This window comes from Aedes albopictus, chromosome 2, assembly GCF_035046485.1.
Source record: "Aedes albopictus strain Foshan chromosome 2, AalbF5, whole genome shotgun sequence".
In the NCBI taxonomy this organism is placed as follows: domain Eukaryota; kingdom Metazoa; phylum Arthropoda; class Insecta; order Diptera; family Culicidae; genus Aedes; species Aedes albopictus.
The window spans coordinates 200,100,613-200,114,602 of record NC_085137.1 but is presented as its reverse complement, the minus strand read 5'-3'; the positions used below and the strand labels follow the sequence as shown (position 1 = coordinate 200,114,602).

The window sequence follows — 13,990 nt, the reverse complement described above, 5'->3', positions numbered from 1 at the left end:
GTTCTCGTGGCCGTTCGAGGCATAATGTACACCCCTGTTTTTTCGCAACCGTTGCATAAAAGTGTGAAGGGACAAACCACGGTTCTATTTTGCAATGGCTATTTTTGTATTCCATCATAATAACCGAATTATCTTAAAGATTCAAATTTGTTCTTCACTCATTCATCATTCTTATAATTTTAAAACAGCGTAAACAAAGTAAAGCGTTTAAGTGTCTTCGCCATGAAAAATAGCAACGCATTACCTTATCTGCATACATACTCAGGGTTGGTAATGGATGAAGTATTTAATTTTGGTCGGAATTTACTGGTATTGAGTGTAACGTGCTGTCCGTTAATCCAAAGGTTGTTTTTTGTGCATATTATAAAGTTGCATAAGACGCATCGCATCGCATCGCAAAAGTGCATATTGTAAATCGATGAAAATATCGCTACAAATCATGAAGGGCTATCATTGGTCATTAATGAACTTCATTACATGTGCAATTTTTTGATTCAGTTTTCAACAAAAGCTTGGCGTAATGCCACACAAATGAAAAAAAGGTAAGGTTACCTGAAAAGAACGTTCGCGCAGAAATTTTCAAAAAAGTAGTGGGGGTATTCACTAAACAGATTAAATTGCTGCGTAAACCATGATTTTCTGCTTATTTGAAATGTTTCATGATTTTGCGAATGAAATAATCCAAGATTGCCTTGGTGGTCGTGACGTTTAATCAGTTTAACCAGTTTACGATTCACTAAAAGTGCAAATTTTCGGTAGGGTAATTCGCTAATTGTTGAACACTACCCAAATGTTGAACAGTTTCTGAATATTTTATTATAAATCTTACTTAAGTAATTTTCATCCAACGTAAACGTATTATGTAGATGCATATACATGTGTGTCACGATATTGCTCTAATTAAGTTACAAAATTATAAATATTTTACATCAAAAAAATTTATTGAAAAATTTGTACCGCTGATGACACGAAAACTGCACAATTCTTGAGATTTATTTTAAGAAATTGCTGTTACGAAATAAGCTTTGCGGGCAAATCGACCACAAATATCAAAGGCACACCATGGTTACAAGAACTGGAAGGATGTCATTAGCAGTTTAACATTGTTTAAAAACACATTTTCATTGTAATTTAATTTGAAAAAAATATTTTCCTTATCACACTGTCATTATGCATCCATGATCCAATTGTTGAACACTGGCATAACCTACGATGTTAGCATGACTGCTAGATTTTTTTTTTTTTCATTTTACCTAACCGTGCATTTCATGGGATTCCAAGGGCGTTTCAGGGATGTTCGAGGGGTGTTCCAGTGGGCTTCAGAAAGATTAAAGTGGTTTTCAATGGGTTTCAAGGGCGTTCCAGAGGTGTTCAAGAGGAATTCAGAGTGTTAACGGGGTCCCAGGAGTATTTCAAGGCGTTCCAGGAGGCTCAGGAGCAACCCACGTGTTTTCAAGGGATTTAAGGTTCGTTCCATGGGTGTCCTTGGGAGTTGAGTGGGTCCCATGGGTTTCCAGGAGAGTTTCAGGGGCTTTTAAAGCGTACTTTTCTTCTGTCGTTTTCGCTTCTAATCAAATCTTTTCAGCCATTTTTACATCTAGTCATGCTTAAAACGATTTCATTCCACTAGAGATCTCTTCAAATGTGCGATTCCTTGCCATTCAAATGAATTGTCACTAGCTCGGACTAGCTGGGCACAAAACACGAAAAACCCGGAAAAAAAAATCCGCCAGAGTGAAAAAATATCGGATGTCGGGTCAAAGTCGGGTCAATTATTATCAAATGTTGGACCACTGTTGGACCCACATCGGGTAACTGTCGTGTCTGTGTCGGGTTTGGTGGCCAAAATAAAAACAGGTGAATGATAGGTTGATGTCGGGTTATACGTCATCAATTACGAACAAAGCTTCAACCGTTCAACAATTGGCGAGAACCGTCCAACATTAGGATGAGCTAGCTTAAGGAAGCGTTCAACATTTGGGTTACAGACTTCCCATACAAATGTTCTATTTTCTCTTAGAAAATGGAATTTAAGGGAATACAAATTCATTGGGCAGTATAAGGGATAAGTAGATCTAGACGTTCACTGGATATGTTTCAACTAAAGTGGAATTATGCACGGAAAAACAAACGAAAACCAAAATGCCGGTACTAACCGTTCAACAATTGGCGAATTACCCTAATACCAATCCGTGTGGTCAATTATGAATTTCAAATAACTCCACGTACATATTTACAGATGGGTAAATTATTGGTTAAATTGGGAAAAAATCCACAGCTCAGGTGAGATTTGAACTCACGACCCTTATTCGCTAGACAAGTGCTTTACCTACTAAGCTACCGAGCCAATTAATGACCCGGCAACCTAGTTGTCATAAGTTGTCATAATATTTTCCTTAAATTTTCGGCTTCCTTGCATCCTATTTCGCCATAGTGTACCAGCTATGGCAAATCCCATAAGGAATGCATGTAAATAGTGCGAAGTGGAACCCAAATTAACAAATGTATCCATAACTGGTACAGGGTTCCTATCATTGGCACACGCCGTAATAAATACTAAAAGTAGTTTTGGCTTCGTTTCTATATTTTTCCTGTAAAGTATGAAAACTAATCATTCATTTGACATATCGATGACATTCGTCGGTCTTCTCGTTATATTTCTACAAATAGTTTCTCTTCACATTTGATGCAACAACGGTCAGAGACGCTATTTCGAACTTGTGTATTTGTTTTCAACGAATAATAGTTATTTATGTGACGGCAAGCCTCGTTGGATAAATGTACGACTCGTGCTGAAAAAATCAACTTTTTGCAACGAGTCCCATACAAAATTTTATGCAATGATTTTTTCATAATGCAACTCATTTGAGTTGCATAATGTTCATAATGCAACTCAAATGAGTTGCATTATGAACATTAAGCAACTATTTTCTATTATGCAACTCATTTCAGTTGCATTATGAACCGGTACGGAAAAGTTGGTCATTATGATACTGAAATGAGTAGTATAAAATAGAAATTATGACCCTGAATTGCATAAAAACTATTTTACAAATTAAATGTGAAAGAACGAACAGAAGAAAGGTTTTGTGACTGTAAAAATATAACACAATAATTGGGCTGCGATGTTTTCCTTACTAAATTAAGAAATAACTGTATTTTATGTTATTTATTCATAGTTTTACGAAAATTTAACTCCGAAAATGTAATTTGAAAGTAAGACTCTATCACTGTTTGATAATACTTCATTCATACGGAATTTACGTTCTGAAAGGAGAGATTACTGTACAATACGTATGTATAAGACAACGGGGATCGCCGGGCTCGCAGAAAACCATTTTACAGCATTAACATAAGTTTGTGTTTTCCAACACGTTGAGCTTTGCTGCTTGTGTTTTTCGTACTGTTCGTCTTCGACAGGGCTCCCCAAAGTATGTATCTTTCGTGACTGGTGTCAGCGCTAAGGGTTCCATACAGTGAGATGGGAGAGAATGAGAATAAGGGTTTTCCTCTGTTTGGTGTTAACCAGAACCCGATGTACATAGTACAACGCAGTTGCGGATCTAATTGTGCTGAATGCTTTCCAACTTTTTATCGCAACCTGAATCTGAATGCAGTAGCTAATGGTATTGACTGTATAAATCAGACTTATTTTTCTTAGCACATAAAGACGTATCCTGGGGTATTATGCACCCTCGGTGCAATGTGATTTTTGAGATAGTTCTCAAACATTTGCTGGAAGTTTTAATTGTTAGAGTAGTAAACGGTGATCCTAACTAGCTAGTTTGTGAGAAAGGTGTATCATAACGCCTGAAAAATCATCGAAAGTAATTTTTCTCACATGTTACATATTACCCAGAATCTCTTATTTACTTTAAGTAATTGAAATTTCAGTTCGCAAAGAAAATCTGTGAATTAAAACTTTTGTTCAACGTCATTCTAGACCCCAGGGTGACCTTCACATTTGAACAAGGGTTTTAACGGTGAAGCCGCAACCACTTACTGTGCTCTTGGTCAGAAGTGGAAAACTTCAAACAGGGATACATATTCACAAAAAATCGATATCTAACTAGGTAAATAACGCCAAAATTCACGCACATGTGTAACAAAAAAATCTTTCTCTGTTCCAATGAACATGAATACGATTTTTCAAAGCAGACGGTAGTGAACGAATTCTGGCCATTCCACCTGGGGCCCCAAAAATCAGAAGCAATGTGTGTCATCATATGAGGCAGACACTCGGCCAATTGCTCTAGTCCGATTGATAGGCTTTTTAGACTACACAGGTGAGTGGTCGCGCAAATGCCGGACTCTAGCCGTTTTATACCAGCGATGCCAGCACCCTTGAACCTTTTTTTTACGACAAGGTAATGGAACTTTTGCTAACATGTTTCTTCTTCTTCTTTATGGCTCTACGTCCCCACTGGGACTTGGCCTACCTCGCTTCAACTTAGTGTTCTTTGAGCACTTCCACAGTTATTAATTAAAGGGCTTTCTTTACCTGCCATTGCATGAATGTGTATGTATATTGTGAGGCAAGTACAATGATACACTATGGCCAGGGAGTCGAGAAAATTTCCCCGACCGGAACGGGAATCGAACCCGCCGTCTCCGGATAGGCGATCCATAGCCTTAATCACTAGGCTAACTGGAGACTGCGAACATTAAAGTATGTATAAAGCACATATTTTGACTTGTTCTTGCTGTAATTTTAAAAAATGACGAGAAAATGGCTACAGTTTCGGCACAGCAACAGATGGGAGATGAAGACAGACTGTTTTCCGGTCGCGATGTACACGAAAATCTGGCACCACTGACCCCCGTGTCCGATTGAATGGAAGAAGCGCATTATTCAGCATTTGAACCGTAATAGCGATAAAATGCCTTTGGCAGAATGCGCCGTGGCACGTATTCCGATATCGGCTTTACAACAAATGTGGTGGCAGCGGGCGGCAATGTACCCAGTCGAAAACCAACGTCATACCTACCTAGGTTATAACCGTGAAAGTAAGCGTCGAACCGTTCGTTGACGGGGTCAGAGAGCAACGACTACGGTGTGATGCGGAAAATTGAAGCGTGCCTGTTAGAGACTGGTATGCACACTGCCAGCAGCTACCTCTGGTAGTCGGCTACAAATTGGAAACTGAGTTCTTTGTGATGGTGGTTTTATGGAATCAAACGTGCGGCCTGACCTTTGAAATCTACCGTGATTCTACCTACCTACCGGTCGGTGCGCAGGAGTAATGGTTCTGCCAGGAAAAGGCATTTTATTTTCAAAACGAGGTGACACAATCAGGTATTCTAACGCAAGCAAAAGATGAGAGTTCGTGGTAGGAAAAAAGCAAGGCAATGAAGTTACTCGTTCTGAGAAATCTATAGCACGTGACTTCATTGAATCAAATTTACAGCATAGGACATGCATTCAGGAATACTACGATGTGATAACAAGATAAACTTTATTCCATATCGCATTTAAGCAGGGATTATCAATAATTTTCTATTAAAGACGAAATTAGTTAAAAAAAAGGTTTCAGTTCTATTAAAGTCAACAAATTTTATTAGCGTGACATATCAACTGGGCTTGAGCCTGCTTTTAGCTTAACCGACCAGACTTAAAGCAAACACATGTTTAGCATGTTGCTACACTCTATGGGATGATATCCTGAAAGAATCTCTGGAGGTATTCTTGAAGAATTCCTGGATAAATACCTGGAGGAATCCGTGGAGAAAACCTTGAAGAAAACCTTAGAGAAATCCCAGGAAGAATCCATGAAGGAATTTATAGTGGAAATCCCTGAATCCCTCAAGAAATTCTTGGAGGAATCTCTGGAGAGATCCTTGGAGGAAAACTCGAAATTATTTCAGGAAGAATTCAAAGCGGAATCCTTGGGGGAAATTTCTGATGCAGCCCTTAGAGGAATTTCTGGAGGGATCCCTGAAAGAATCTCGGGAAGAATTCCTTGAGGAATCCCTGGAGGAATTCTTGAATGAATCCCTGAATAAATTCGTGGAGGAATTCATAAAAAAATCATGGAGGAATTTATAACATAACCTTTAGAGGAATACCTGGAGAATTTTCAAAAGGAATCCCTGGAGGGATTTCTATATGGTTTCGCTTTGTGTAATTCACACAGTGTATTCTGTGTATCCACGCCTTTGACGTTTTCCAATCAAGACCGATCTGGTGTTATTGCTGCTGTTCTTTGTTGTGCTGGGATTGTTAAGAGCTTAATCTTGCTTAGTTTGGGAATCGGCTATGTATAGGATAGCTCAGATCAACCTTCAGTATATAAGAACAGCAACTTTCAATCTTCACAGACATAGGCAAAATGGTACAGACCAAGTAGCTTTATAGTCTAAGAACCTTACTTTCGTAAGGGGAATTTCTATCTAGGAAACCTTGTGAACCTGGTGTTTACTATTTTCAGTAAAAATGAAATGGCAAGCTCGCGTGTCATGCCTCGAACATGTGTGCTTGTCAACAATGCAATCTTTGCTACACTCATCTAAGAACTAACCACTAGAGATGTGCTATTTCGATTGATGTATCTGTTGGAAACCCTCAACAGGAAATACGTATATTGTACAGTTTATTTAGCGCATGAAGAACCATCCGCAACGGATACTTTCAAGCAAGTCATCGCATACTGTACTTCTAAAGGCCTTCCGCAGTAATGTTAATGCTCACCATATCATCTGGGGCAGCTCAGACATTTACTTGAGAGGCCACAGTTTGATGGAATTCTTAAGTAGTACAGAACTTGGATTATTTTACATAGGCAAACGCCCAACCTTCATGGTATCTGCTAGAGAGGAAATGTTAGTTATAACGCTTTGCTCTAGTAGAGCTGACCAATTGGCATGTGTCAGATGAAGAAGCTTCATCTATTCATCGCCACAGTGAAAAAAAAACGACCTAAAAAGCCACAATTATTGTGGATGATTGCGATCTTTGAAGCCAATCTTTTCTGAATGGAAACAAGTTAAAAAATCAAATGGTGATTGTTTCATTCGCCTGAATTGCGTGTAAGCGTCCATTTTGTCCCATTTTCCCATGAAAACAGTATTTTACTGAATTAAAATATAGGTTTAACTCATTGCGGATAACCAATGTTATTTTTCTGATGGAGAATTGACAGGTACATACTATGAGGTACACCTCATTCTGTGTCATTGACTGGAAATGGTCATTTTGCCCCGTTTTCTCCTAAAATACTGTTGTTTTAGATACGCAATTCCGGTGAATGAAAAAATCATTATTCGATTCCTTGATTTTTTTATTCGGAAAAGATGGTCTACAAATACCGCAATCATCCGCAATCATTAGGTTCCTTTATGGGTCCGTTTTCCCCCACTGTGATGGCTACGTCTTTTTTGAACACTTGAATCGCAGACAAACAGACGAAACACTTAGAACAATTACGTGAAAATCCATCGTCCGGTTCACACTACCATCACTTGGTGGAAATGGTTAACAAAACACTGCCATGTTCAATATCGGCAACAGAAGGCACTAGTGTGAACATACATGTATACATACATTTATGCGTTCAATATCACATTTAAGACAAGACATAATCAACAATAGTACGCCACAATACTCGGTTTGTGGCTGCCGTTCTCTATCCTCGGTCGCGCCCAATACTCGCCAGGTCACGCTCCACCTGATCCGCCCATCGTGCTCTCTGTGCTTCAGTAGCAAACACCAGCTTTGCAGGGTTGTTGTCCGTCATTCTTGCAACATTCCCTGCCCACCGTATCTTTCCGGCTTTGACCACCTTCTGGATGCTGGGTTCGCCGTAAAGTGCAGCGAGCGTGGTTCATCCTTCTCCGCCACACATCGTTCTCCTGCACACCGCCGAAGATCGTCCCTAGCACGCGCCACTCGAAAACTCCGAGTGCTTGCAGGTCCTCCTCGAGCATGGTCCAAGTCTCGCGTCCATAGAGGACCGCCGGTCTTATTAACGTTTTGTACATGGTGCATTTGGTGTGTGGGTGCCAGTGCTGAAAAATTCATTTCGGCAAATCTTAATTCAATCACCTACAGCTCATTTTAGAATCTGAACCTGAGAATATGGTATATGAAAAACATGTGCGGCTACACCGGTTCTGCTAGAAAGTCACGGAAATACGCTATTTTTTAAATATTTAAGGTAAATGTCACGGACTACCTTTGAAAAATACCAAATGATATTCACCGTGAATATCATTGGCATTTTTCGAAGGTAGTCCGTTACATTTACTATAATTATTCGAAAAATAGCGATTTTTCCGTGACTTTCTAGCAGAACTGGTCTAGCCGCACAAGTTTTTCATATACCATATTCTCAGGTTCAGATTCTAAAATGAGCTGTAGGTGATTGAATTAAGATTTGCCGAAATGAATTTTTCAGCACTGGTGGGTGCGCCTCCGAATTTCACGACTCACGTCGTTGTCAGCCGACAGTAAGGATCCGAGGTAGACGAATTCCTCCACCACCTCGAGAGAATCCCCATCTATCGTAATATTACTACACAGGCGGATCCGGTCGTGTTCGGTTCTGCCTATCAGCATGTACTTTGGTTTTGAGGCATTCACCACCAGTCCGACCTTTGCTGCTTCGCGTTTCAGGCGGGTGTACAGTTCTGCCACTGTTCCAAATGTTATGACGATAATGTCCATGTCGTCCGCAAAGCACACAAATTGACCGGATTTTGTCAAAATCGTTCCCCGACTGTTGCCCGGAAGCAAGCCCGGAAGCAAGCGGGAGCTACCCAACAAAAACATCGATTCTATCAACTCAAAATTGGCTTGACGTACGCAACCCCGAAGTTGAGTGGAAAGAACTCACTTTTGGGTTATTTCGTCTTTGCGTGTACGTTCTCCACGCCATTCAGGTGCTGATCGAAGTGCTGCTTCCACCTTTCGATCACCTCACGTTCGTCCGTCAAGAGGCCTTCGTCCTTATCCCTGTATATTTCGGCTCGCGGCACGAAACCGTTGCGGGATGCGTTAAGCTTCTGATAGAACTTCCGTGTTTCTTGGGAACGGCACTGCAGTTCCATTTCTACGCCCTCCGCTTTTTCCAGGCGTCGCTTTTTCTCCCGAAAGAGGCGGGTCTGCTGTTTCCGCTTCTGTTTGTAACGTTCCACGTTCTGTCGGGCCCCTTGCTGCAGCATTACCGCCATCGCTGCATTCTTCTCCTCCAAAAACGTTCTGCACTCTACGTCGAACCATTCGTTCCGTCGATTCCGTTCCACGTACCCGATGATGCTCTTGGCTGCGTCGTTGATGGTTGCTTTCACTGTACTCCAGCAGTCCTCTAGAGGGGCCTCATCGAGCTCGCCCTCGTCTGGCACCGCAGCCTCGAGATTCTGCGCGTATGCTGAGGTGACATCCAGTTGTTTCAGTCGCTCGACATAGGTTGTAACGTGGCGGTCGCCGGTACCGTACATTGTTCATGTCGTGGCTTGGGCAGCGGTCGTACTCGCGTTCGAGCTGCGCATAAAATGCGTCCTTGTCATCATCAGTGCTTCCGGAGTGTGGGCTGTGCACGTTTATTATGCTGAAGTTGAAGAACCTGCAGATTATTTCGTCGATCGGTCGGTCACCAACCGATCACGCGCCTCTGTATTCCGTCCATCACAATAAAAGCTGTTCCCAGCTCACGTGTGTTGCCGCAACTCTGGTAGATGGTATGATTACCTCTAAACATTCGCACGATGGATCCTGTCCAACACACCTCCTGCAGCGCCACGATGCCGTACCCGCGGTCCTTCAGTAGATCGGCGAGTATGCGGGGCGGGTGCTCCCAATGAAGTTAAGAGATCGGCAGTTCCACGTACCGAGTTTCCAATCAGAAGTCCTTTTTGTCAGCTGGGGTCGTTGCCGTTGGTCTTGGTTCGTATTATTCTGTTGCTGATTTTGCGTTACAATAATGGTTTTTACGAATGTCCATTTCTTGATTTTGCTTTGGCTGACCAAGGCATGTGGGAAATTACACTGTTGAAAATGCTTTGACATCCATGTGCACAACAGAACATGTGCTCGATGAACAAATAGAGATTTGAATTATGAAAAGAAATCCACGTTCTCCGGTGAGACTCGAACTCACGACTACCAATTCGCTAGACGGGCGCTTCAATTTCTACAAGCTACTATGTCTGTCACCAGTAGAACTGAACTCGATTCAACAGTCGCACATGATTATCTTCTTTTCACAATCCAAACCTCCTTCGGATGGGATTAGATGAGCATCTACACATACACTGTTGTGCACATGTGTGTCAAAGCGGGAGAGGAAATTATTTTTAATTTCAAGAGCTTCGTGCACCGTCTCTCAATCACTTATTGGTATTATTACGGCTGGCTCGTAGGGAGTGACACCAATCCGCTACTTTTCGGAGGACTATAGTGCTCAGATGAGCTTAGAGTCCTCAGACGCTGTTGTGAGCCGCTCCTCCCAGAGAACAGACGAACAGGTTTGCAGAAGCAAACCCCCTCCCTTCCCTGTCAACCTACGATCAAAGTTCTCACCGGTGAAACGTCCAAAAAGCAATTCCAGCTCAGCTTAAACAAGAGCTTTTCCACGGTTAGGCTTACACCGACACCTTCCGTTTTGGCGAGGGAAAACTCTGAACCGACATTTACATGTTCCACAGAACCACACTGGACGAAAAATCTGTAAAATTCGAGTCCCAGAAGAAGGTCCCAAACGGACCGAAACGTCGGACAAGATAAAATAGCAGTATTTTTATTTTTGTCAAGGCTGGAAAGCCATCCTCCTAGAGTAAAAATTCAACAGTCAAAAATAGTCAACAGGTATGTGCATCAGCACCCGTTTCGACATTCTGCAAAGCGCTCTTCAGGTAGTATATGTTAGAATTTACTGAAAGGCCATAAATAAAAGAAAATCGGGTTAAGTACGGTTCCTTTGAATTCCACTAAGAATTTGCATCCTTTGACAGATACGTATTTCGACCTCAACTGTAAGGTCGTCTTCAGTGTCTTGTACTTGACTTGGTTAATCATCATCATCATGAAAGGCCATATTGGAGACACCATCTCCAATATGGCCTCTCAGTAAATCTGAGCAAAACATCTATAATTCTTTTCACGGAAGGCGAAACCGTAATGGCGTTCGACATTTGCGTCTCTGATTCCGAAATCAATGTGACCGGACAGGCAAAATATGTTGAAGTCATTATTGATTCAAAGCTTTCCTGGACATCTCTTGTTAAGTTCAGATTATTATTATTATTGGCTCTTTATTATGGGGATTTTCAGCCCGAGGCTGGTTCATCCCCGTATTGAGTTCAGAATCAAGAGAGCTTGTATGGCCTTCGGGCAATGCGGGCGAACCTTTGGTAAAACTTGGGATCTAATACCCAAGTATAACAAGTGGATTTACACAACTGTTTGTTTGACCAACATATTTCTCTTTGCTATAGTTCATACATACGTTAGAAAAAATAAAAGCGTTGTATTTTGAGCCACACTAAACTCTCATAGAAGTTCCGTGACAATATAGTAGAATTTGGGAAGCAGTTCAGTTGCTAGGGTAAGTGTACCAGTTAAGGCCATAGTGGTTCCCTATTTGGCCATAGTGGAAATTCAGAAAGTTTTCAAGCTTTCACCTATTATGAAAGTTTTAGTAGCAAGCATTTAAATGCTTCTTGTAATTAAAACGTTTGAAATGACGCAACATTTGGAATTATATCAAATAACCACTATAGCCAAATAGGGAACCACTATGGTGATAACTGGCACACTCAGCCTAATTTAAGACAGCTAATACTTGAAATTGATATGCTAGAGCAGTATGCAGGTGGAATGCAGTTATAACATTGCAATACTACTTATGTAAATGCTTTTAGGTTTCTTAGGTGGGTATTGCTTTTGTCAGGGAATAGTAACCAATAATTCTGGTGGCACAAAAAAAAAAAACAATGTTGTCATGAAACAAGCGGATATTTCAAAAAAGTTTTCGAGTTATGCTATCATTTGACATCCATGTTTCAGTAAAATATGTTTGCATCAAAACTCGACTGCAAAAAGCACAGAACATGTTATGTTGCCATATTGTCCAGCAAAACCAATTAATCTGCTAATATTATTAGGGCAAATCGATTCGGCAGGAAGCAAATAATGACAATCCAGATAGAGTATTCAAAACGTAATTAGCAGACTAGTTTCATGTTGCACATCTGCCCTCCCAGCATGCATCAATCCATCCACTTTGCGTTCCGACAAATTCGATTACCATGGTTGAGCGAACGGAGAATACATATGGTACCGCCGCCGTCGCTCACATTGTTCCAGAGATGTGATTATGCGCGTTAAAGAGAACAAATCCCAATTTACACTAGGCTACACCGTCAGACATTTGTTTTTGTACTCACTTTGCAAAAGTAGATCGCCGTCCCAAGGGGTCATAGTGTCGACTATGATGTTGCAATCGTGGCTTTTGATCAGGGTGCAGGTGCAATTCGCAATCATCACCGAATCGTCACCACTCTCCATGTAGGAGTAACCCTCGTTCAACACGATGATTTCGTTCTGCTTCTTCTCCAGCGCCATCCTTGCAAACTATATATGTTTAACTTTCACAACACGGCGGTGATGATGACGGCGGCGACGACGACACAGTCAACTAATGTTGTTGCTTTTGTTTTCAACAGTGTTGGTGCTTTTGCACACTAAATACGTAGATGACGCACCTCAATGCAGTGTGAGAGAGGGTGGCTCCCCCAGCATGGGAAAATTCCTTCACACAAAGTCTGCAGGGCGCTGGCAAAAACGGCTTCGACAAAGGATTCCGCAGCGAATCCAAACTTCCCAAACTGGCCAGTTCCAAATAGCGGCTTTGAAAAGGAAGGGCCAGTAATAGTACGCGTAGCTTGTCCCGGGGACTTCCGGCTCAACGCAAACCGAACATTCCAGACTGCATTCCGTGCCAGCTGTTATACTTCCCACGAGAAAATTTGCTTCCTTCTATTGCTTTTCACAGCACTTCACAGCATTCCATTCCTTCTTCGATGAGAAAAAAAAATCTGCACACACTTTTCACGGTCCACATACAACAGTTCACTATGCACTTAAAACATTAACATCTTCTGGAACCGTAGTCCACCTATTGCAATCAACGGTGGGGACAAGCTACGCGCACTTTTACTTCAGCATTCGCTCACGCCGAGCGACCAACCTTGACTGAGTTCGAATTGAACTTGCCGATTCTCGAGAACACCGAAGGAGAAGGATTAAAATCGCGACGTCACACTCGCGAAATAAGGATATCGCACCCGACCTCACCAACACAGTACCGAGTGCAGCACGCTATAGCATCATCGTCATCAGGATAGCCGACGAAGAAAATTTATGCGCCCTACGCAAGGCATAAACTCTCTCGCTCTGGTGGTGGCGGCGGGCGGTTCGCGAACCCCCCTTTTTCCCGAACGATACAGCAGCGATAAAACTACCGTAAGATATGGTCTCACGCGCGCGATCACTCTCTCTCTCCCTCTGGCCAACACAAATCTGGTAGTCCTGCACTACAGTTGCGCAAAATTTCGCAGCAATCGTCACTCCAAAATACACAACAAACTCTCAGCTAATGCTCTCTCCCGATCTCTCGGAAAATGCAAACCACCCAAACCACCCACCTCGCCGCGTGCGCTCGCGAGAAGGATTTTCCGGCCGAAAGAAACGTCAAGTAGCGTTTTCCTGCTGCGATTGTGTTCGTGTGCCGCTATGCGCTCAATGTGGACAATAACACTTACCACCCTCGCTCTGAATTATGGTGGATTCTGGGACGACGACGACAGCTGCTAACTCGAACGAAAAACGACACAACACCGCGTTGAGATGTTTGTTATCAACTGGGTGAATACGATTCATTCATTTTAGGGGTATGCGATATTGTTGTTTTCTTTCCTACTCGGTGCGCGAGCGGATGCTTTAAATTTTTGTGTTGTCATTTTTTTCTCGACTAAAAATGTTCATTTTCAGTTT

General features: G+C 41.9%; 1 protein-coding gene across 1 annotated transcript in view; it reads right to left on the bottom strand.

Moving 5' to 3' along the window:
* Positions 1–13,404, bottom strand: part of LOC109400308 (metallo-beta-lactamase domain-containing protein 1) — a 324,294-nt gene extending 310,890 nt beyond the window's left edge. Inside the window, exon 1 of the mRNA XM_019672803.3 lies at positions 12,382–13,404. Within this exon, the coding sequence (XP_019528348.3) occupies positions 12,382–12,559 (178 nt within the window). The 5' untranslated portion in view covers positions 12,560–13,404. The remainder of the gene's footprint in view (positions 1–12,381) is intronic.
* Positions 13,405–13,990: the final 586 nt, after the last annotated feature.